General features: G+C 36.5%; 1 protein-coding gene across 7 annotated transcripts in view; it reads right to left on the reverse strand.

Annotated features, from left to right (window-relative positions):
- Window positions 1–2,827: 2,827 nt before the first annotated feature.
- Window positions 2,828–26,169, reverse strand: part of Mdm1 (Mdm1 nuclear protein) — a 132,464-nt gene continuing 109,122 nt past the window's right edge. For 3 of the 7 annotated variants that reach the window (XM_069988324.1, XM_069988356.1, XM_069988317.1), the window contains 13 exons: window positions 25,554–25,931; window positions 24,354–24,484; window positions 21,693–21,857; window positions 20,534–20,637; window positions 20,357–20,456; window positions 16,505–16,534; window positions 16,002–16,177; window positions 14,306–14,599; window positions 13,218–13,333; window positions 13,016–13,125; window positions 7,655–7,907; window positions 5,664–5,723; window positions 2,828–3,681 (listed from right to left, as the gene is read on the reverse strand). In XM_069988324.1, the coding sequence (XP_069844425.1) occupies window positions 3,569–3,681; window positions 5,664–5,723; window positions 7,655–7,907; window positions 13,016–13,125; window positions 13,218–13,333; window positions 14,306–14,599; window positions 16,002–16,177; window positions 16,505–16,534; window positions 20,357–20,456; window positions 20,534–20,637; window positions 21,693–21,857; window positions 24,354–24,484; window positions 25,554–25,931 (2,030 nt within the window). In that variant the 3' untranslated portion in view covers window positions 2,828–3,568. The remainder of the gene's footprint in view (window positions 3,682–5,663; window positions 5,724–7,654; window positions 7,908–13,015; window positions 13,126–13,217; window positions 13,334–14,305; window positions 14,600–16,001; window positions 16,178–16,504; window positions 16,535–20,356; window positions 20,457–20,533; window positions 20,638–21,692; window positions 21,858–24,353; window positions 24,485–25,553; window positions 25,932–26,169) is intronic. The other 4 variants (XM_069988334.1, XM_069988346.1, XM_069988342.1 and 1 more) reach the window with 4 other exon arrangements.

Consider the following 26,169-nt stretch of genomic DNA (forward strand, 5'->3'; position numbering starts at 1 on the left):
ACTTGCTTTGCATACTGATTCACTTTCATTCTAGTTGAGCTCATGTGTATAACGATTCCGTGTCTGCATTCTATTTTCCTAAATAGAAAGAGTAGGTAGTTATTTGCCTAGAATGCAAAGAAATCAATTCCAAAATGATTCAACCAGAGAGAACTTATTCAAGTGGGTTCGCTTTCAATGAGTTACAGAGGAGGTAGCATGGGTAGATTTTGAGTCAGACCTAGATTTGATTCACTGAAATAGTGGGTCATCTAATCTACTTCCCAACCTATAAAACCTAATATTGGTTTAAATTGTATGGTAACATTTCCTACCATGTATTAAGCATCATGCTCTTTATCTGAATTATTAACCTAGTGGGTGAATCAATTCACATGAACACCAAAACAAGAAAATGACTCAAATATATTGTGTTAACTGAAAGACAGATATATTTATTTCATTTCTGTAAAATTTTTCCAAGTTAAAATTCCTCACAGGAAGATTCCATGGCTGCCTTGGGGACCAAGGGAACCAAGAGTGGAAGGACAGACTGATTACAAAGGGAAATTAAGAAATTTTTAAGGTGATACAAATATATTGTGATTGTGATATTGCTTTCACAGGTATGTACATCTGTCCAAACCCACTGGGCTATAATTTCATAACTATTTCTATTTTCTGTACTAAGTGTGCCTTAATGAAATTGACAAAAAATGAACTAACAAATTCAGTATCAAAATACAAGCAAATCCCATGAAACAATTCTCACGTAACTAAGACTACTTCCCTATCAACTCAAATTCATGTCCTTCCAGTTGCTCTTCTAACACAAACAATGGAACAGTAATATTGATAACTCTAAGTCCCTGTGCTATTAAGATTCAACGGTATTTCAGAGTTAAATCATCATATAGAGTAGGACATGACCTCGCCACATGAAAACCATACCCTAGGGGCTGGGAAGGTGGCTCAGTGGTAGAGCACTTGCCTTGCATGCCTGAGGCCCTGGGTTCAATTCCTCAGCACCACATAAGCAAAAAGAAAAAAGCCGGAAGTGGCGCTGTGGCTCAAGTGGTAGAGCGCTAGCCTTGAGCTGAAGAGCTGAGGGACAGCGCCCAGGCCCAGAGTTCAGACCCCACGACCAGACCACCTCCCCCCCAAAAAAAAACCATACCTAAATCCAGTTCACACCTGGTAAATCAAGTTCATGTGGCTCGATTCACTAGAATGGATGTACCCAAATATCAGTCTGCACTGTACCAGACATCAAGTGGTCAGCCACTTAACTGTCCCAACCAATTTATTTGGTGACCAATTTCTGAGAAGAGTAATGCCTATCTCTAAGCTTACTAAGGATGGCAAACTTTCACCTAATTATGTAGCACATTTATACAGAAGCTGTGCTCCAAAATCCTGTTACTAATTCCAAATTTTTTATTTCCATTTGTGGTGCCCCTAATACTTTTAGTCATCAATTTTACAAGGTCAGTGGAATGCAGGCGAATATTTGTACACCTACAATCTAGTACTTTGGACTAGTGATTTCCAAAAGCACTTTTGACAAAACAAGCCCTTCAGAATGAATTGTCCACTTGTTTCCTCAACAGGCATTGATGTTTGTATTTTTCTTAAATGCTACATTCGTTTCCTTTCTATCATTGGAATAAAGTACTGAAGAAAAATCAACTTAAAGGTTTATTTTGACTAATAGTGACAGGTTTCAGTCCATGGTCAGCTGTTGTATTGTTCTGGGTTAATGTCACGACATGATATCATGGCAGAAAGCTGATAGGAGGATAAGGTTGCTCACTTCATAGTAGCTAGGAAGCAGAGATATGCACAAAGGCAGGGGCCAGGCACAAAAATATACCTTTAAAAAGGCATACCACAAGGGCTAGGAAAGTGGCTCAGTGATAGAGTGCTTGCCTCCCATGCATGAGGCCCTGGGTTCAATTTCTCAGCACCACATAAGCAGAAAAAGCCAGAAGTGGCGCTGTGGCTCAAATGGTAGAGCCTAGCCTTGAGCTGAAGAGCTCAGGGACAGCACCCAGGCCCAGAGTTCAGGTGCCACAACTAAAAAAAAAAAAAAAAAAAAAAGGTATACCACTTCATCAACTTGGGAGGCCCCAAGAGTTTCCACACTTCCAAACAGTGACATCATCTGAGGACCAAACTTCCAAGGAAGAAGTTTTGGGTAGACATTTAAGATAAAAGTATTTTCTATGTGCCCTCATACATATGTTCTATGATAGGTTTTATAAAACCTGCATTTTTTTAGAAATTTAAATTTACTGTGAAGATTATAATTCAATAGTTCCCATAAGAAATATATAATTAAAGCAGGATACCAGTGGCTCACACCTGTAATCCTAGCCTAGTTAGGAGACTAAGATCTGAGGATTGCTGTTTGAAGCCAACTCAGGCAAGAAAAGTCTGTGACTCTTATCTCCAATAAAATACTCAGAAAAAGCTGGAAGTGGTGCTGTGGCTCAGGTGGTAGAGCACTATCATTGAACACAAAAACTCAGGGACAGCGTCCAGGTCCTGATTTCAAGCACCAAAACCAGAGAAAAAAAATAATTATAATAAAAAGCTTGTATTAAATTCTAAAATATTTAGAGTGCTTTGAAAATTCTAAATGTATCCTACATTTCTGACAAATATTATAGACTAAACGTCATTTCATTTTGATAGCTGCTAAAGTAGTATAGCTTTTGATTAATTAGTAATAAGTAGAATGCGTCTAAAAACAATTTATTCCACGCAATAATTTTCTGCAGAAGCAAAACATACACATTCTTGATCATTTTTATTTCAAAATGTCTACAAAGTTTTAATTCTCCACTGTACATTTTTCAAAATCCAGACATTATTTAAATATAAGCCAAACTTATTATACAAATAGAATACACACAAAGATCAAAAATATACATATTCTCAGTAAATTGTTACATAAATAAGAAAAATATATTCAGCTGATATTTTCAAAGTACAATTATCTTAAATAACAATGCAACCATAAACAGAAGGGGAGAACAAATACTAAAGCAAAAGCTCAAAATAAAAACAAATCATTTTAGTAGGAGAAAAATGAGGGAGGGGTAACAAGTTTGACAAGAAATGTACTTATTACCTTACTTATGTGATTGTAACCCCTCTGTACATCGCTTTGACAATAAAGAAATCATTTTATGGCATCTATAATTGTAAAAACATAGGGCCAAGATTCAGGGAATAGATACTCCACACTTGAATTTTAATTTTTACTCCATTTTTTCTCTTCAGATTCATCTCTGGAAGGATAAAATTCATAATTCTACCAGTTATCTTTTACAACTAATCCCAAAGACAGAGCATGTGAAGAACTATTTCATCTATGCCTTTGCATTTTGGGATAAATATTAAAAAGAATCTTTTTAAGTCAAATTTGTGTAAGCCTGTGTTAAGAATTTCCAGGTAAAATGAACTATTGAAAAAATTTATGTTGGAAATGTCAGAAGAAACCTAACTCAAAAATCTTAACATGGTGAGCAATAATAAAAAAAATTTCCAAGAGTTTCCTTAGAGAAAAAGAAGTCAGCTAAGTTTATGTTTTGCCCCAGAAATTCTCCTTCCTCTTTTGTGCTCGTGCCAGAGTTTGATAAGCCCGGAGACTAGTAGCCACGGAGCGAGCAGAAATCTCAGACAATCTGTCTTCATCTGTAATGAAATAATCCCAAAATTATGTTCAGTGCAAAAACATCTACTAAATAAACACTGCATCTAATATAATAGTAACAGAAAATCAGTCATCAAGCTTTGCAATATCAATGTTCGTCAGAAAAAAAAGCAATCTATTAAAGGTAAGGTATTAACATTTTTGTGATAGCTCATGGCAATTCCCCAAGTTTACCATATATAGATATCAAACACTTTAACCTAAGCAAGCTTTTTTTTTTTCTTCCTGAAATCCCATGTCATTTACTAAATGCTGCCTATGATTTCAGCATTTCTTGGAAACAATTCATCATGATACTGACTTGTCCTAGTTTCAAAAGCACAGCTAATTTGGGGTGAAACTGTTTCTAAACTTTTTTAAAACATTTTTTTTTTTTTTTGGTCCAGTCGTGGGGCCTGAGCTCTGGGCCTGGGCACTGTCCCTCAGCTCTTCAGTTCAAGGCTAGCGCTCTACCACTTGAGCCACAGCACCACTTCTGGCTTTTTTTTTTCTGCTTATGTGGTGCTGAGGAATCGAACCCAGGGCGTCATGCATGCAAGGCAAGCGCTCTACCACTGAGCCACCTTCCTAGCCCTTTTAAAACATTTTTAAAAATATTGGACTCAAGCTGGGGTGCCAGTGGATCACATCTAAGATCTACGGATAGCAGTTCAAAGCCGGTCCAGACAGGAAAGTCCATAAGAGTCTTTTTTTTGGTCAATCGTAAGGCCTGAAACTCTGGGCCTAGGCTGAAAAGCTAAGGGACAGCGCCCAGGCCCAGAGTTCAAGCCCCACAACTGACCAAAAAATAAAAAATAAAAAGATGTATTGTACTTATAACCTGACTTGTGAAACTGAAACTCCTTTGTACAACTATTTAGAAAATAATAAAAGATTTTAAAAATCATGTAACTTTTAATATACTTATAGAATAATCTTACTAAATGTAGAAATAATGTCTGACTTTAACATGTTATACTTTGCTATTACTTTATTTCCTCATTCTGAATATGCAAATCTGTTATAAGATTTTAAACATTGCTGGGCACCGTGGCTCTCACCTATAATCTAGCTACTCAGGAGGCTAAAATCTGAGGATCGCAGTTCAAAGCCAACCCAGGCAGGAAAGTCTGTGAGACTCTCTTCTCCAATAAACCACCATAAAACCGGAAGTGGCACTGTGGCTCAAGTGGTAGAGTGCTAGCCTTGAGCTGAAGAGCTCAGGGACAGTGCCCAGGCCCAGAGTTCAAGCCCCACAACTGACAAAAAAGAAAAAAATATATAAGCATTGTTCTTCTATTTAAGAGAAAAATAAGTGGATTAAGAATTGCCAGATATTTTGTATTTCAAAACAACTTAATTTCTAGTTCCCTAACTACTGAGGAAAAAGTCCCAAACTGAGTAATCTTATAACATATGAAGTATTAAAATCAAATTTATTTCCCTATTTCAAAATAAGTTCAGTAATTCTATACTTCTTACGATAAATCAATACAGTAATTTTGACTGTTGACATCAAGAATTCAAAATTCCTCCTGCTGCTTTTAGAAGCAAATTTGTCAGGAAGAAAACTGCACAGAAGGAAAAACTGCATTTCCCTAATTATATATTTGTTTGAGGACTGAAAATTGGTAAGAGTAGAGGCATTTAATAAAAACATGAATGTACTGGTAGGCCAAATTCCTGAGCCGCAGGGAGACAGGCGGAAGTGGAGCGCTGACCTCTGCCAGGTGAAGAGGAGGCAAGGAGAAGCCAGGCAGTCTCTCACCATGCTGGCCCCAGAAATGGTTCTTCACCGCATGGGTCCCAACAAGACTCATTTGTAAAATGGGAATGATTTTACCATCACAAAGTCTTAAGGATCTAATGAGAAAATATCCATGGGAGTCTTCTTTATAAAATGCTAATCGAATGTAAGATCATAAATCTAATATAAACTACCAATAACAGAACCTATTTTTATCTTAGATGACTATTAAAATACCTTCATTGTGAAAGGCTTCATGTGGAGGTAACTGGGAATTGTTCATCCTGGCTTTTCCTACTTAAAAACAAAAAAGCAGAAGACAATATCTTTCAGAGTCGCCAAACATCATGCATTACTAGTATAACTCGAATGTCTGTCCCTCCAAAATTCATGGTGAGATTGAACTGCCAGTGAGATGGCACTGGGAGGTCCCGAGGGGTCCGCCTTCAAGGATAGACTAATGCCATTATCACAGAGTGGGACTGCCCCATTCCTTTTCTTTTACCTTCCCTCTGTTCTTTTGCCAAGAGATGACAGCAACCCCTCCATCTTGCATTTCCCAGCCTCTAGAACCAAGAGCCAAGAATTGTCTGTTCATGATCAATTACCTACTCTCAAATACTAAGCACAATAAACTTCCTGAAGGTAAACAATCAGAAATGTTATTAATTTAGTAGCTCAATGAAAACTACCAAATAGCCATTCATTGGTATTTAATGGACTAGGATTCATTTCAATGATATTGCTCTTACTGTAAAGAAATGTAGTAAGCGTCTGTTGACAAGTGATAGATTGAATATACACATTTATAAAAATGACAAACACACAGAACAAAGAAAACACCAACAAAATCTTGGAAAGCAAAAGGCAAATGGAAGAGTGAGTGTGTAATTGCACCCAAGCAAGCTGAACTCTTAAGCAGATAAGGAGGGAAACTAAGAAACAACCATTTGTTCCCCTAATGGCTTGGGGTTTGCACTGCAATGTCTCATTAAAAGTCGTTAGTCAAGGTCAAATGAACCAAAAAACTGGCTGCAAATCTTTTTAGAAAACAGACCACCAGATTTATCTTGAAATTTATATATCAGGATAACTGCCTTCTCCTTGCAAAGAACGAAGGTTTGTCTCTCATCACAGCTCATCACAGCCACTGTGGCTCAAAGACCAGTATTGCCTGACAACAGAAAAGACCATGCTCCAAATGTGGGGTGGGGTGGCACCTATGGATGTGTGGACAAATATATGTATATAGCTATGTGTATATATATATATATATATATATATATGTACATACTCATACATATGTATGTTATATTTACATATATAACTCTTCAAATTGAAAGTAACTGCAACTTTTTAAAACCACGAAGTCAAAGCTAAAATTAGCAAGGCTTTCAAATTCTAAAAGTGAGACATAGAAAACATATATGTGAATAATAGGACTGCCAGCAAAGCATAGAAAATGGAGAAGAAAATTTCTGCTGGGCATTGATACCCTGGAATCCATCCTAACTTGTCAGGAGGCTGAAATCTGAGGATACTAGTTCAAAGTTAGTTGAGTAGAGAAGCCTGTGAGACTCATCTCCAATTAACCAGCAAAAAGCTGGTTCAAGGAATAGAATGCCAGCCATGAACAAAAAAAGCCAAGTGAAAACATGAAGCCCTAGCATTCAAACTCCCACACAAACAACACAAATTCTCAGAAGAATATTCTGGACTAAAAGGTCTACAAACTACCAGTAAAATGGATAGAAGGAAACCTAATTTAAGACACTTCACCACAAATAATCAGAACACTGAATATTAAGAGATCCTAAAGGCTGCCAAAAAACACCACCACATACAAAAAATAAAGAATAAAAACAGGTCAACCCTTCTCAGCAATAACAATAGAAGGCAGAAAATGGCAATGGAGTGCCTAACAAAAGCGTTTCTTTCTTGAATTTTTATACCCAAGCCAACAGAAGACAATGTCAGGAGACCTTTTCAATGACCGTGCCTGGAGAAGAGGTGCTACTGCCTAGAGGGGTCCCTATCTATGAGACATCTCACACTCTGTAAGAGTGAACTTACAGGCAGCAGCCACACCCCCATGTCCCAAAAGTCGTCTTTTATATTAACTTTAAAATAAACCCAAATTATAACAATTTATCCACACTTGTAGTGTTTTACCAATCAAGGTAACACTTTCATTTTTAAAAACCAAAACTTAAAATCAAAATTATTACCATTATGCTGAAATTCTGGATGTCTCAGAGACCCCTGAATGCGACAAGAAGGATGCCAGTAGGATGGAGCCTGTGGTGGAGAAGGCAACTGTCCAGGGGTGTTTGCTGAATATTCGGGATTGTTGGAAACTGGAAGAGTTGCCTCAGCAAATTTGGGGTTAATGGCTTCCGAATCTTCCCGCAAAGGCAGGGGGTCAATTGTTTTGATACCAGCAGTGGGAGAAGTCAGTCGATATTTAGTATGATTTTCTTTCTAAATGACAAAAAAAAAGAGATACATATGTATAGGGAAGAAACCAAAGATCCAAATGTAAAACTACCACCAAGTAATGAGAGAAAATATGAGGAAATTCTACCTAGCCTCCATAGGGTGCAGGGCTTAATAAGTGTAAGTAAATCAATACACTTCGGATATATGAAAAAGTGAAAATACATATTTCAATAACAAACATATGGGAAAATACACAATCTGTATAACAATGAATTATTGTCATGCTACTGAAGTATTTCTTTAAAAGTAATATGAAAAAGGCAAACCTAATTAAAAATAAGCAATTCATACACATACAAATACAGCAAAAATATGCTATGCCATGAATATTCAAATACAATAAAAGTAAATCTTTCACTTAACAAACCATAACATTTAAAAAAATAATAGCCAGAGCTGGCAAGGATGTATGAAAATTACCATTTTCCGAAGACTTCTTGGGAACACAGTTTTTCGGGGACTTGGGCAACCAGCAAAACCATGCAATGATACTTAGGATGGACACAGAAAGGGCTATGAACAAAAGTGTGGATAAGAATGGATTTCTTCTTGGTATGTTTGCAAAATAGAAAAGTTATGAAGAATAGAAATCTGAGGTTCCAATAATAATATGAAGTTTCAATGATATGAGGTTTCAATAATATCTGGTTAAAATGATAGTACAGATTGCATATCATGCTGCAATAAAAATAAGACACATGGGGCTGGGAAGTTGGCTCAGTGGTAGAGTGCTTGCCTCACATGCATGAAGCCCTGGGTTCGATTCCTCCGTACCACATAAGCAGAAAAAAGCCGGAAGTGGTGCTGTTGCTCAAGTGGTAGGGTGCTAGCCTTGAGCTGAAGAACTGAGGGACAGCGCCCAAGCCCAGAGTTTAGCCCCCACAATCAAAAAAAAAAGACATATAATATTTAGTGATATAGAGATGTTGAGATTAGGAAACTATAGTATAATACTCATTGATGAGCATAAGTAATACTCATTAATACTTATTAATAAAAATACTTATAAACAAGGAGTGTAAATAATACTGGCAATTGCAACCTCTCCATAATCTTAATCCTGGTAACTTTAATTAGTCAGATAATTAATTAATTTTGTGCACTGCTGGGAATCAAACCTATGGGCTCTAATGTATAGTCAAGTATTCCTCCATTCCTAGCCCCACACCTAACTTTACAACTAATCTCCACAGGTACCCCAATTCTAACAAATCCTCAAGTCTACAAGCTGTTTCCATCCACTGACTGCTGTCATATTTTTTGTTTTAGTGGTAGCTCAAATTCAGCTTTTATTTTTTTATTTTTATTATAAAGATACAGTACAGGGGGATTAGTTACATGAGCAAGGTAAGTCCTTTTCCTATTGAGCATTGTTACCCCCTCCTTTGTTTTTCCCTTCCCATCCCATCCCATCCCCTACCCCACCCCATAAAGTTGTAAAGTTCATTTTCAAAATAGTGTCTTGTACATCTCATTATTAAAATGGGTCCTTATTTCAGCATTTTGTTATTTCCCTTCCCCTCCCCAAATTAGAAAAATGTATATATAAGATGTAGGACACCGGAATCAAATACAGTGACAACAGTGGTTATAACCCTGAGGAAAGAACATACAAAGAAACACACCAAAAAAAAATCACATAGTACATTAAAAAAGAACAGGAAGAAAGATAAAAATCTCTTGTGTCCCTATCTTGGAATTCATTTCGATTAGCATCAGCTTATATGGTCATATAGTTTTTGACCTCTTCTGCTTGTCCTAGACATATACTAGTTATTATATACTTAGAACTCAAAAAATTAAATCCCTCATGTCAGTTTAATTTGTGGAGGGGAAGGGGAAAAACAAGTTGTTTAAATAAGGATACAGGTGGACCCGTTGCAACAATGAGAAGTACAAGTTGTCATGTTGAAAACGAACTTTACAACTTTGGTGGGGGGGGGGGAGGATGTAGAGGGCAGGGGGAAGGCTGGGAAGGGATGGGAAGGGGAAACAAAGGAGGAGGCTACAATGCTTGATAAGAAATGTACTCATTATCTTGCCCATGTAATTGTAACCCCTCTGTACATTATTTTCACAATAAAAAAAGAAAGATAAAACAAATAAAATAAAAAAATTAAATCCCTCAACAACAAATCCTCAAAGAAACAACTGCCTGATTAATAAGTGGGCTAAAGACTTAAAGAGAAACTTCTCTGAAGAGGAAATAAGAATGGACAATAGACATATGAAGAAATGCTCAACTTCTCTAGCCATAAAAGAAATCAAAACAACATTGAGATACCACCTCACCCCAGTTAGAATGGCTACAATCAAGAAATCTAATAACAACAGATGCTGGAGGGGATGTGGACAGAAGGGAACCCTACTGCATTGTTGGTGGGAGTATAAACTTGTTCAACCACTTTGGAAAGCAGTATGGAGGTTCCTCAAAAAACTCCACATAGAGCTCCCTATGACCTAGCAATCCCACTTTTAGGCATTTACCCAAATGTTCACAAACAAGACCATACTAAAGCTACCAGCACAACTATGTTTATTATAGCATTATTCACCATAGCTAAGATATGGAACCAATCTAGATGCCCCTCAGTAGATGAATGAATCAAGAAAATTCTATGCCTCCATCAGAAAGAATGACATTGCCCCATTTGTTAGGAAATGGAAAGTCTTGGAAAAAATTATATTAAGTGAATGAAGTAAGCCAGACCCAAAGAAACATAGGTCCCATGTTTTCCCTTATCTGCTGTCACATTTTACACTGTACTTACCTTCTCAGGTACTACTGTCCCTCCCTAACCAACTCAATGTCCACAGCCAATCATTACAATCACTTCTCTGCATATACTTTAACATCCTAACCTCCTTTTCCCACTTTGCCTTATTCTTTTGACAAAACATATTGCAAAATCCAGTTCAATCTAGCACTCTGCTTGTCCTGTGACTTTGCAACCAAAACATGTCAGAAGGAAAACTGAAAAATCACCCTGCTTATCATCAAATCTGTGGCAACTAACCTAAGTGCCCTCTTAATATTGTTCCATAATATTTCAAATTTCCTTAACTCACACTCCCTTCTATGACAAGACTCTTTTGTAGCCTCCTCTTTCCTCAAACTTCCAGGATTTTCTTTCTTAGCCTCATTATCAACGATTTTTATTTTATCAGTTATTTTCCATGTATCACTAAATAACACAATCAGAAGAGACTCTCAGGAGCTCCTTGCTCATGAGCTGTTCTCCCTGTTGTAACAATGAAGGGACCGTCAGCATACCTGACACCAGCGCTTACAGTCTCAATTCAATAGATCCTCACAAGCCCTTCTTAGTCAACAACATCTTTCCAACAACTTTCATCACTCCTATATTATCAGCTCTTCAAATTATTACATTAAGTCAAATTAAATTCTCATTATTTCAGTTAAACGGCAACTCTCCTCAGTACACCAACAGGGATTATCATCTCTTCTATCCTGATCTCACTTCTTACAACTAGTACTTCATTAGTCATCTTGCTTTTTTGGAGAAAGCACTGGGAAAACACTATGATGGCTGTCTGCAAATCCTCTCCTCTCCTGTCTCTGGAATCATTTTTACATATAGACTTTTGACTTCCAAACTGCTAATTCCAATAATCAAGTCTCCTATTTTCCTTGTATACCGGGAGCATTGAAACGTCCTTCTCCTTGCCATCTCCAGGACACCAGTCTATTGTTTGTCCATCTCATGTGGCTACTCCTTTATTTGTCTTTCCCAGTTAACTCTTCAATGTCCTAATACCAAAAGCTTGGAGCTCAGATGTGTCTGCACCTACTCTTCTCTGTCCATATCTCTACAACTTCAAATACCTGTACCATTTATATGGTAAAGTGCCTCAACTCTCTGCAGCCCAACTTCTCTACACTCCAAGTACAATCAATTTCCTACGCAATATGTCTATCTACATAACTCATAAACCATTCAAATTTAACACATTCTAGACAGAGATCTTGATGTCTGATGTTTCCTGATGAATGCTTTCCTCACAGTCTTCCTCAATATTAGTTAAATGGCAGCTCCAGTTCTTACTGCTCTGTCCCCAAAATCTTGAATCATCCTTGACTTTTCCTTCTCCTACTCTGTATCTTATTCATCAGCAAATCTTGTCAGGTAGACCTTCAATGTACATCTAGACATAGACTTCATCAAATAACCTGTTTAACTCAGCAATGTGATCCAAACTACCATCATTTTTTGCCTGCTATAGTAATTGACCCAACTGATTTTATGTATCTACTCTGTGTCCATTCTCAACACAACAGCTTAAAAGACTAGAAAAAAATCCTCGCCAAATCTTGTCACCCTTCTGTCCTTCCAAGGTTTCCCATCTCATAGAGAGTAACACAGAGTTTTTGCTTTGGCCTTACAAAGTCATAGGTGATTTAGCACACCATTCATTTTATCACTGAACTCATCACACAATATTCTGTGTTTCAGTCACATGATCTGAGGCTAGTCTTAGAGGAATTGGGAATCTCTCACCTCAGTAACTTTGTACTTGCTGTTTTCATCCAAAATACCTGCTGAATCCTTCACCTTCTTCAGATTTTGCTCTAATGCCAGCCTCTCAATGAGGACCTCCCTGGCCCTTTCCTATTTACCTCCTCTGCTTTATTTTTCTTTAGTACTTACCACTCACTATCAATGGTACTTTAGCTATCTTGATTTTTGTTTCTACCCTTCCAGACTATATAAGATCAACAAAGGCCAGGACTTCCATTTCTTTTCTTCCCTGCTATTATCGCCAGTGCTAAAATGGTCCTAGAACATAGATGAAATACAACTACAACATAATAAACAGTGTTGAGTGTCTTCTCTCCCAGCTGAGGGGGGAAGAGAATGTATCTTGGGAGAACATGGAAGAATGTATCATGTGGAATCATATGCCACTACCAAAGAAAATATGCAATACTTTTGCCTTACTAAAAGGAGCTTAATAATAACATCACCGCATACAATATACTGAATTTTCTACAATCTGATCATTCATTACATGAATCTAAAATAACCAGTTCTATAAGAGATGTCTTCCTCCAAAGTGTAAGTATTTACCTTAGTAAAAACATTCTTTGATGTTTCCAAGCCATCTTGAGAGAACATTCTTTTCCTCTGCTCTGAGACTGGAGGTTTCCCTTTAGAGGGAGACACTAAAACAGCCCCTCCTGGAAAATGGAGAAGGGGGGGTTCAAGTAAACTAAGTTATCACATAGAAAAAAGCAGGCTATGAAAGAACTGCACTGGTGTTCCCTATTACCAACAGCTGGAGTAGTAAGATCATGGTGAGTCCTCTGGATCCCTCCAAGCTCCTTCAGCTTTGGAGTAGGAAGTCTGCCTCCTTTTCCTGATGATGATACAGAAGAAATATCTGACCTACAAATGGAAACAATCTGTTAGGAAGCATTTACTTGAGAAAATACAACCAAAAGTACTTTGCCATCATTTCTATATAAAATTTCTAAAAAGAAGGCTATTTTGTTTCTAAAATGAAATAACAAAGTCTATACAGTTAAGAGGGACTGAATACTGGGAAAGTTGGGAGATCGTGGCAAGTCAGCAACAACATGGCTGAGAGTCCTTCCATTAAGTCAGAGGCCAAGTCCCACATGAGCTGCAACACCCAGGAATGAATAAAAACAACAGACCACACATATATTATTAACTGTAAAGAACCATGCCCCCAACAATGTACAAATAAAACAGTAGGAATTAACAGGTCTTACAAACCACATTTTAAAAACATATTATAAAATACTGTTCCCTTCTTTTCTGATGTATGTTATGTCAAAAAAACGAACTTTACAACTTTGGGGGGGGAGGGGTGCTTGGAGGGCAGAAATGCTAAGGAGAAGGCAACAATGCTTGATAAGAAATGTACTCATTACCTTGCTCATGTAATTGTAACCCCTCTCTCTGTACTGTATTTTCACAATAAAAAAAACTTATTAATAAAAAAGAAAATTTTAAAAATAAATAAGAAATAAAAATATATTATAAAATACTGTTCCCTTCTTTTCTGTTGTTTGATAAAAACCATCTTACACTAATGATCGGCTTTCTCACTAAATGAAGAAAGTCATTCTAGCACTGTAACTGCAGAACACAAATGAAAATAATCCAACTGCTTCCCCAAGTAGCCCACTGTTTATTCCCCATTCACAGTGACTCCAATATTTGAATCAAATTACAGGCATCTACCAGATAACAGGGCTGCCTTTTTGACAGTAAAATGAAATCTGCTCTGTATTAGTCATCAAACTTAACCACTATACTTACTGACAAAACAAAATACATGTTAGTCACATACCATAATGTGCCATAAACTGGGAAATCTAAAATTCTCACCCTTCTTTTATCTTGTCTGCCTTAGATTTCTCATGTACATCCAACATCTCTAGCTCTTCCATGCAAGACGGCTTGTCCCTTCCCTGCTCCTCCTCCTGTTCGAGACGTTTACGCCCATCTTCACCGGTGTTTTCTGCATCCCAAGCCAGCCGCCTGCTAACAGGTATGGTGGGAGCATCAGACATGTCCAATTTGTCTGTGGCATTTTGCTGGGACGGTTCTTCCAAGATACCTTTCTTTACTTCTGGTTTTGTAGGGGAATGTTTCTGTAATGTCTTATGGCATGTATGATCTCTGCGTGGCAAAGAAAGTTTTATTTTTAATGTGAGTAGTTAGAATTGTACATACTAATTTCAATGAGTTTATAATTTCCTTCAATTGTTCACATTGATATTGACTGAATGAGGAAAGAAATATAATTAAAAATTCATTTTGCCTAGGCTGAAAAGTCCCCATGGGACTCTTTTATCTTCAATTAACCCCTCAAACACCAGAAATGGAGCTGTGGCTCAAAGTGGTAGAGTACTTGCCTTGAGAAAAAAGAGCTCAGGGACATTGCCCAGGCCCTGAGTTCAAGCCCCACAACCAACACCCTCCCCCTTCCCTGGCAAAAAAAGTTCATTTTGTAGTATAACAAATGACAGTATCTTCTGAGTTTCTATTACAATAGTCCAAAACACACTTATCTTCCTCACTTCTACCTTCACACATTCATAAGTGCATCTCTGGTGACAAAGAGTCACACAGTACCTGGGACTTCACAGACATATTCAGTTACTGAAAGTTGATGCTTGTTCAAAAGCTCAAGATTTAGGACCAAATATAATTCAAATTTTATACTTTAGATTCATCTTTCTAAATCACTATTAAGTGGTATGTTTTATGATTAACTTAAATTAGATGTTATATAATTAGAATTTATAAGTATGCATGACTGTACTGAATACTGTATTTCCTATAATTCAACACATAATTTCTCTTACAAATAGTGAAATCATATTTACTTTAAAATCTAAAGCAGGAGACTTCTCCGACAAAATCAGAATCAAAAACATTAACCTCAAATTCACTAAGGAGTAATAATGGATATGTAGTAATAGTGTTTATTCTCTAAATTTTAGCTGTCTTTTTTACTTGTAAAGTCTTTTTATATCTGCCATATAATCTTTTTAATTTTTTGGCAATATAGGGGCTTGAACTCAGGGTCAGGCTTTTAAGCCATACCCATAACTCTTTTTTTCTTCAATAGCTTTATTTTTCAACTAGGGCTTCACTTTTTTGGCCAGGCCAGCCTGAATAGTCATCCGTCTACCTACAGGCTCCTACAAGAATACCATCATCAGCTTTTTGCCTGAGTCTCATTTGTTGCCTTGCCCAGCATCAAAACCATGATCCTCCAGGTATTTACTTTCGTGTAGCTGGGATCATAGATATTAATCATCATGCCTGGCCTTACTTTACAACCATTCTTGCTCTTAGATTGTTTGAAAGAATATTATAAAATCCAGTTTCCAGATTATATTATGAAATATTTATACATATATAAATATATGTAGCTTTGTCACAGAAAATAAATCTAAAATAATGAAATGAATGGCTGGTATATCTCCATTTGACTAGAAGATAAATTCTGGTACCACTCTATGATCTACATAAGCTATAACACACTTTTTTACCATCTCAAAAAACATCTCACCTGGCAAGATCTAATGCTCTGATGTTGCTACTAACGGTTCCTTCTGAACTTGTAGTTGAAGAGACATCCCAACAGCAGTTATTATCAGACACAATCTGATTCAGATGATCCCGAGAAAAATGTGTTCCTTGAACCCGTTTTCTGTAAAACTCAGCCTTTTCTCGGAGTTCTTTAACCTAAGTAGGAAGAGTTCAGACATCATCTGTTATTATAAAGGTTCCTTTATAGATGTCATCAAATAGCTTATCAAAGACATTGCACAAACACAGCCAGAGACCAAGGAGAAAGGAAGGCAAAAATAGCCACATACAATCTATGTACAGCTAAGCAGAAATTAACAGAATAAGCTAAAGCATAATGCAGTTATTTTATTTGGAATCAGCAAGCAAGGACAAATTCGTAGCAGCTAAAAAAAATATTGACACCTACTTTTTAGTCCAACTGAAATTACACAAGTATTCTATGCATTATTACATTTTTTAAAAGCTCAAAAAGCAACCAACCTCTGCATACCACATGGCATTTAGAGAATCCTAAGGGAGGAATACAGAAACACACTTAATGATAGGTTAATGCCATAACTGAATATTAATGGAAATGAATGTGATGCTGTACCTTATTATTCCACTTCCTAAGTATATACCAAACTTGTCAATCAATACTTTTTGTATTTTTAGTAAAACACACTTCAGTAACCAACACATCTTCATGTATCCTGAGAGCTAGCCACATTCCTGCATATCTGGGATGCTGGCAGGACAGGTAACATGACTGCTGTTCCTATTTCCCCACCTCTGGACTAATACTTCCATGTTAGAACCCTCAACCTTCACCCAGAGGCTGCTATTACTATGGAAGCCCCACCTAGAGAACTGTGAGATGCCCTCCCCCAATCTGTCACATTCCCTTGGAATCAGGAAAGCCTAACATTTTCAAAAATGTTCTATATACAAAATTTTAAATATCTGTTATACAGTCAATATATTGAATATATGTGTAAAATGTTCTATAAACTATTGAACTACAGGATAATATGAATTCCCCAATGTGCAAACAATGTATTTTCCTATGAAAAGGAGCCTTTATACTCATCTGAAACCCTTATTTTATGTATCATACTGCCACCTGTTGGTTTCTCTAAATACAATTCTTCAGTGTTAAAAAAAATTAGGTGGAAACTTTTAAAATTCTGATTAAAATCTTTATAAAAAATGTTTTTTTCTATAAAGGTAAACCAAACATTTAAGATATCAGTATGGTATTGCTATAGGTTTTTAATTAAAAAAGTAACATATCCTCAGCAACAAGATAATAGATATGGATTGAAAATGTTACACCTCTAGGGCAAAAAAGTCAAAGCAAAAGAGCACCTACATATGCATAAGAACCATGCAATCATCAATACTATTTTAACAAGCCAAACCTGAAAAGCAAAATCCCTAAAGAATAATTTGAAATACTGAGGTTTTTTTAACTGCCAAAAATTTAGCTAGGGTCATTTCTATCCACTCCTGTATTTCACAGAAAATTACTAGTGGTTCCTGCATTTAACGGGTAGATGCGAAACACATGGGTTAAACTTGTTGAATAGCTACCCCAAGCACTGTGAATGCACAGAAAACTTTGATATAATATGCTTTACATTCTCCACCCTGTATTTCTAGTGAGTGCCCAAAAATGTTCCATGCCACTCAACCACTGTGTAAAGCCCACACACCTCCCCCTCACTTCCTCCTCTATGTTCTCAACATCCTGCTGCATTAACCTGTGAGAACTCTAAGATGAGGGAAAATGCACTTAAGCATTGATTCCATTACCTGTCCTGAGTGTGGACTAAGCAAAGGCTTGATTTAGATAGCTGGCAACTAGAGATGAGCAGAAGCTTATAATCTAAGAGGAAGAGCCAATTTGTACTTAGATTATTATGCCAATATTTAGTGCACAGCATAATAAGCAAAAGAGAGAGTACAAAGGGGGTCTAATTAGTACTATCATATGGGTAGGGAAGAAAGGGAAAGAGCAGAAGAGGTTGCCTTCTCTTCACTTGTGAGTACCACATTCTTTGACCAGTAAGAGAATGGACAAATGGCTTCTCTACATGAATAGGGATCCCATTTGAAACTACATTTAGAAAAGACAATGTAATACTAAGCAGAAATTCTGTAAGACTTTAGTTTATTCAGTAGTTCTATTTGCTAACAATAATTGAAATAACTATCAGAAATCTCTATAAATAACTCAGTGCTGATGCCATGTTTTTACAAATGCAAGCTTTTATGCTTCTATTATCCTAAACTAAAGATGAGAATTAAGGAGGCTGACATCTTTCAAAGTGACATCTTAGAAAAAAAATCAATAGTGTGGATTCAAAATCAACTCCCACTTATTCCTATCCTTCTATATAGGAACAATCCAGCCCAGACACTTCTGGGTCAAATAATGCCCTCATATTATATATTAACTATAAGTAGGAGTTTAAGTAAAAAGTTACTTTTCCTTTGATTACTGCATTACTTTTCCCAAGTTAAGAATTCAACTAAGGAGGGCAGAGTGATGGAGGTGAGTCTGATCAAAATACATGGCATACATATATTGATGTGCTTTGCATAACTAATTGATGCAAATAAAAAAGTGGGGGAAATCATTTTAAAAGTTCAACTAAGTCGTTTAAAATTTATGTGCAAAAAAAATCAAACTGAGAAGTCACCTTATACTTAATCCTTACATATTACACATTGTCTCTCAAATGTAGGACTTGACAGTCTTGTCTATCCTGTTCCAATGGGTGAAGACCCATTAGAATAATATTAAGCAAAAAAGGAAATTTAATACAGATATGGATTTAATCATTGAAATAAAATAGTCAGCAGACTATTATTAAAAACAACTTTCAGTAAGTACTTTACAATGCAGCAGTACAAGGGGTCCTATTATGGAGACAAAAACTATACAACCATATGACAAAGCCAATCACACAAGTACTTGTGACTGATGATACAACCACCAGTGAATGTACAATGAGTACAAATGAGTACGATGATTCAATGAGTACAATATTTCAAGTCATGTCTGGCTTAAGAAAACTAACATGAGAAAGGAGGTAACACTATTCAAAAAGAAATGTACTCATTACCTTATTTATCTAACTGTATACCTTCTGTACATCACCTTTACGATAAAATTTTAAAAAGGAAAAAGAAAAGAAAACTAACATGATCCAGAGTGAATCTATATTCTCATGATAAAGTCAAGGAGGTCAAAATGCATGTGAAAAGTCTGACTATGCATCTTCATTTCGTCTGTAGTATGGAAATGACGGAGTATCACAGACACCTCATTATCAGGGCAAGATAAATTTCACCTTTCAATCATATTAGCCCTCTCTGCCCATTAAATGCTTAGAATTGAGGCCTAACTACAAACTCATTTTTTTTTTTGGCTGGTCATGGGGACAGAACTCTGGGCCTGGGCACTGTCCCTCCACTCTTCAGCTCAAGGCAAGTGCTCTACTACTTGAGCCACAGCGTCACTCCGACTTTTTCTACTTATGTGGTTCTGAGGAATTGAACCCAGGGCCTCATGCATGCAAGGCAAGCACTCTACCACTGAGCCACCTTCCTAGCCCCCCAACTCATTTTCATTTAAGTAAGTCCCAGAGACTAAGAGAATCTTTCCAAAACAAGACCTTCTCATGACCCAGACCTAGTGAAATGCTCTTATTTTCTGGCCATCCAGGCCCTCAGTGAATAAATTCTGTTCTGTCTGTGTCCCAAGATTTTCCCCTGACCCCATCAGACTCCCCAGACACAGACCTCTTGCCAAGATCTGACATACAAGGAAACTGCTCAAGAGTTCAGCTTATACAATTCTTTTTATCATGAGCCTTTGATGCTCAAATTTTCAACTTGAATTCACTAGGGTTAACAGATAAAGGTAGGCCCAGATAAAATCTGGGACAGCTGCAGCTTTGTCTCTTACTCTGCTTCTGCTACCTTTGAGCACACAAATTTTATCTTGAAAATTAATCTTTAGGTAAGACTTGGGAGGCTTCGATGTTGTAGGAGAATCAAATCTAACATGCTAGAGTTCTATAAATTTAGCTTATTAAAATAATTAGATGTTTGATTGTAAAACAGAAGTGCTCTTTACTTAAATACTCTAATAAAAAATAGTAATCTCTAAGGAGCCCAATGGTATAAAAACAGTAAGCATGTTGATAAAGAATATAATGCAGATTAGTTCCTGATACTCTTGATGCTATTACTGTATGACATTATCTCTAAGTTGTGAATGAAACTCACTATGAAGTTAACATTGCTTTACAGGCTGAAAAAAATGTGAAAACTCAGACTTACCTGACTTGGCATGTTTTCCTTCACACGGGTCCAAGTACCAGCTTTATATAAATACTGAGCCGGGCTAAGAAATTTTGCTCTGTATTCAGAATTCACCTTCCTAACAGAGAATTAAGAAAGAGTAAGATTTCAGTATATCTACTACCTAACACTATGCTGTTTCAGGTGAACACATACCCAAGCCTTTGATGCCTCCAGGGAGTGGCAGTCTTTTTAGGCTTGTTGGAGTCTTTTGATGCCATCTCTGCTTCTAATGTTACAGGATCATCCATTTTATTACTCTAAAATGGAAATGATTTAAGTTTTTGTGCTTAAAATGTTATACATTAAAGAGAAAAACTAAGATATTATAACGGTATGCTTGGATATTGTTTTAGAAGCAAACTAAAAGATAAGAGAAATCACAGTAAATCAACAACTAAGCTGTGAAACCAGTGTATCTGGTTAGTATAGGATTCAGCTTCATTTTTTAACAATAAAGATTTTTAAGTCCTTTACTAGAAAGATTTAAAAAATACATCAGAACAAAATGTTACCACATATTGAACATCATTTGTAGATGTGCCCTTGTTATTCTTAAAATTACATTTGGCGTATTTCATATAGTTCTGATTAAGTTGCTATTTACTGATTAAATGCTTTGTCTCCCAAGAATGTCAAAATTCTAAAAATCTTGTGTATGTGTATGTGATCTTACTTTTAGCCATATAATCTGTACTTCTAGAAAACATAATGTATGATGTATGAACATCAGAGGAAATTCAAAAACACTATTTATACTTCACCTTCTATAATTTACAATAATTTTAGACTAATACTCCAACTTAATAAGGACATAATTTTACACAGATATTAATTAGCTGTATATACTGGGGTAAATGATTTGAACTATACCAGTTATATTTTTCTTATTAAAGCTTTGTCTTGATGCACATGTAATACATGTATGTGTGTCTAACTTGGATTAAATTGCTATCATTTGTTACACCCAGAGCTTGCATTACTGTAAGGCCAATCATCTGGTATCAGATGTAGAAGATTTACATATGTACTTGAAGTATGCACCACACTAAGGGATAGCTAAGTATTCATAATCATCTTTAATGATTCCCAAATCAGCCTCCCCCTAGCCTTGGTGTGTGTGTTATCCTATGGTCTCAGCACCTATCCAGTGCTCGACTCCTAACAAATACTCAATGAATGTCCGAGAAACAATAAACTAACAAACAATGAATTCATGAACTAGCAAATAAAATCATAGAGGGTAGTGACCAAAAAAACGTGTTTAGTCTGAAATCATAAGAATTTTGTTTAAAGGTTAAGAATGAGGGAATACCTTCTTCTCAGGGGATACTGTTTCAAGATTTCTGTTTTCTTTCAAATCATTTAATTTTGATTCTTTCACTGGAGACAAACCTTTAAAATTTCTTTTGTATTCAGTTTCGTGGACAATTGAGTTACCTTTGAGTTGTGGAACAAATTTGCTTTTATTGTAGAAAACCTTAAAATAAAAATTGGAGGGTTTTTGTTAGATAATACAGAACTTAGGTCTTCAATGCTGTTAGAAATACATATATAATGAACTACAGGATACAAAAAGGCAAAATTATATATGATTGCAATTTCATTTCACATATCTAATTTCCAAAGGTCAAATTTCTACACTTTTTACATTTTAAAGGTACATTTTATACATTTTAAAAGTACAATGGTTATAATCAAAATAGTATTCAAGTCAAAATAATAATAAACCATAAATAATAAACCCCAGCTCTTCTCCTCTCATTCTGGTACTGGGGTAGGTAAAGTCGGGATATAATATGGACATAGACATTAGCCTTAGTGTTGGCTCTACAGTTTTCCTCTTGACATGAACTTTCTTCGTGCAACAGGAAATTTTTAATATTTGGAACACCTGATATGTTCAACCTGTGATTTTCTTCTTCTTCTTTGCTTATTTTTCGCTTCCTCATTTTAAACTATTTCTATTTAATATTTCACAAAACAGCGCCATTTTGTGGTATATTGCCATGGATTACAAGGAAAGAAAATAGGGAAGAGAAGGAGCTCAAGGAAAGTATACAATGTTGCTGCTCTATAATGCTGAATAGCACCCTTAATGCTGATCTTATCCAAATAATATACCTCTTTTAGCACAACATACTGTTCTGATGCTTTCTATGTTGGTGTAAGACATCCTTTTAAAGGGCAGGTGTCTGATGAAATAGAGATGAACTGCTCCATTACAGGTTTCCCACCAAGCAATGTCACAGCTTGTCACAGAGCTCTTTAAGCACACTCTGAAAAGGATATGCTTTGAACTTACAAAGAGCATTTGCTTCCAAAAGAAGTGCTTTGAAACCCACACTAATGAAGGCAATAAAATCACTAGCAAAAATTGCTAGTGATTTTATATTGTACTTCTGATCCAATAAAAATAACATTCTGTACAATGTTTTTGCTGACATGTAAATTTGTCAATAGGGCTTTGATTTGACTCAGCTCTAGCTGACAGGTCACTTGACAAAAGTGGAATTATCACAATTTTCAAATCCTAACTAATTTTTCAGGTACACTTATGATCAAGAACAGATCTATGAGGCAGCAAAAGAAGTACTGAAGCCAGGCACCAATGGCTCAGGCCTATAGTCCTAGCTATTTAGAGGGCTGAGATCTAAAGATCACAGTTCGAAGCCAGCCTGAGCAGGAAAGTCTGTAAAATCTTTTATCTCCAATTAACCACCAGAAAACTGAAAGTGGCACTGTGGCTCAAAGTGGTAGAGTACTAGCCTTGAGCAAAAAGAGCTCAGAGACAGTACCTAGGCCCTGAATTCAAGTCTATGACTGACTCCCCCCAAAAAAGTATTGATCCTATTTACTAGATTAAAAGAGACCATATCCTATAGGATTATCACAATGAAACATACTTGTACTAATATTTGCTAATAAAAATAGTAAAAAAAAAAAAAAAAAAAAAGAAGAAATGAAAGAAAAGAAAAGAAACAAGAGTACACATTGTTTCTTCATGTTACTAAAATGTTATATAGGGTTCAGTGACAAGTAAACAAAGCTGCCACAATTTAGAAGGATCAATGGTGTTACTATCTTTGTATAAGATGACTGGCATTTCTGTCTTGCTGAATCTCACATTCCTCTTGGTTTTTAGAGTTATTTAAAATATACAAATAGATGAACTGCCTAAGAAAATAAATGTGAACATGTGTGACAAGGTGTGTGTGTGTCTATTTATAAAAATACAAAAAACAAGAAAAACAAGACTGAGTTGCCACAGGCTCCTGGGAGATTGAAAATTAAGACATTTCCTACTTAGACCAGGAAGTATAGCTAACAACACAGAAGAGCATTCAGAGCTTAGGAGCTGTCTAGAGGACAGTAGTAGTGAACCAATCATAGCTCAGCATTAAAACTGTGCAAGGATATGATGAAACTTAGCATTACAGCTGGTTATAAGTACAGCTTTTGAGTTTTACAAATACAAACTTTCCTTTCTATTACTGTTCATCAGATACAAGAACTATTTATATATCTAGTGTTAACGTTCCACATTTTATATTTATTCAAGTAAATATCTAAAGCAATTATGCTATCCTTAAGAAACAGAAGACATGCAAAAATGTTAGTCAAGTAAACATAACATTTTAGAATAAAACCATTTAATGATTTTTTTAATAAATAAAAAAATCTTTTTGGCATGCAGAAACTTACCAGTTCCCCAAGTTTTCATTACCCTGTCTCATATTTAGTGTATGTGATGGATCTGGCCACAATGATCATCAGTAGCCTAGGACAGTATAATATTACTACTATAAATCATAGGTAACAGGATGATTTTAGCCACAGACTCATTCCCAGTTTTCTAGAACCTACCTCCAGGCCTACTGAAGTACCAGATTTCTTTCAGCTCTTAGTTCTATGTAAATCTACATTACTAGGTCAGATGAGGGAACTTAGAAATGTATTACATCCATCAAACTACCTGATTGGCTGCAAACACTGGAGTCGTCACTTTAGAGGTTTTCCAAACAAACTGTCTTTGATACTCAGAATTTCTCAAGGCATTATGAGAAGGAGAAACAGTCAACCCAGCTTTCTTACGTAGAAGTCTATCTACCTGTTAGGGGGGGAAAAAACACTCAAAGCCATTAGAGATTTCTACTCCAACTTTTGTATCAAATTGGGCTAAAAACAAATCAAGAAAATACATAACATGAATCTACCTTTCTAACAAATTTTAAGTTTAGGTGCACCTTACAGTATTGCTAACTATATGCACATTGTTGTATAGCAAGCTTACTTCAACTTCTAAATTCTCTCTTTTTTAAAACTCTTTAAAACTCTCAAGTGACTATTATGCATCCCAGAATAAGATAACATCCCTCAGTGTCTTGTGACCCATCATTCATTTATTATTAAAAACCCACAGCACCTGCCCTTGTCTAGCCATTGTTTCTGTGGCTCTTCCACCCCCTGCCCACCACACACACACACATCACCTTCCTTGATTGCCCTGGGTCCCCTGACTTTCTCAACAAGCCACGGAAGCTCCTCTGGCACTCCCATATGCCTCTCTCAAGTTCCAGTCAGTGGAGGAAGTGAGAGTGGGAAGATGTGCAGTGGACTGGAGGCGTAAATATGGGAGGCAGTGAGATCTCCACACTGCCTCCGTGGCCCCTGCTTATGTGCTTGTGGGGATCTGCCACAAGCCAGCAGTGACACAAGAGAACAGGAGTGCAAAACCTTTGAGAGCCAGCCAGCACTCTCCGTCCTTTTGCATTTTTATCAAATGAGACGCTGTTTGTTTTCTCGCTGGTATACAATAAGAAAGTGAAATGGGAATGAATAGGAAGAAGTCAGCTCAGCACCTCTGCCAGAAGCAGTGGCCTACTCCCCTTCTGTCTGAACTTGATCTCTCCCTTAGGACTCCTGTGCTTCTCTAGGATGAATGAAATCCAGAGGCAGACTGCCCACCCAATGAAGGTATGTCTAATTCAACCAGAAAAAAAAAACATTCATAGAATCACTCATAAAAACTAAAGTCAACAGCCTCCTATCAACTATCCCACAGATGATGACAAGAAAAGAACCATGGGGGAAGATAAATGAAAATTGTATTCTTGAAATGATGATGAAACCAATAAAAGAATTATATGCTTTTGAAAAGAACCAGAGAATACACCTACCCCATTTTCTACATTTTCTGAAGAAAGCTTAGTAGAATTGTCCGGTTCCACAGTTTTATTCACTGGGATACGGCTTGTTATTACACCTTCATTCTTTTCCACGACATCTGAAGCCCCCCCAGCTCTGGAGTCTGCAGAATGTGATCTGGTTCTCTTGGGAACCCTGGTGGCCTCTAATGAGAGAACTCCTTCCTGGTTCACAACTTCCTTTTGTTCTGCCTCTTGTGGGTTTGTTGATCCTGGGGCTTCGGGTTCTGGTGATATAACCGCATGGTTCTCTGAGTTGGCTCCATTCCACTCAAGAGACTTTGAAATCTGTGGGTCATGGTAGGGGACTCTTCTTTTTGAAATAAAACTTGGCTCTTTCGTGATCCCTACAAAACATAATATACAAAAATAGCAGCTGTCAAAGCACAAAGCTACAAAGATAACTTTTAATAACCCCTATAAATGGAAGAAATTTAAAATTTAGTTATACACACACAATTTGTAGGATTTTAAAACTAACAGAAAACTGAGCAGTTTTCAAGATTAATTTTGCTTTTAAGAAGTGCTCAAAGTTTGACCATAATAAAAAAAATTTAAATTGGGTCACAATGTTCCATTTATCCT

This window comes from Dipodomys merriami, unplaced genomic scaffold (genome assembly GCF_024711535.1).
Source record: "Dipodomys merriami isolate MVZ:Mamm:240054 unplaced genomic scaffold, mDipMer1.0.p SCAF_10, whole genome shotgun sequence".
Classification (NCBI taxonomy): Eukaryota; Metazoa; Chordata; class Mammalia; order Rodentia; family Heteromyidae; genus Dipodomys; species Dipodomys merriami.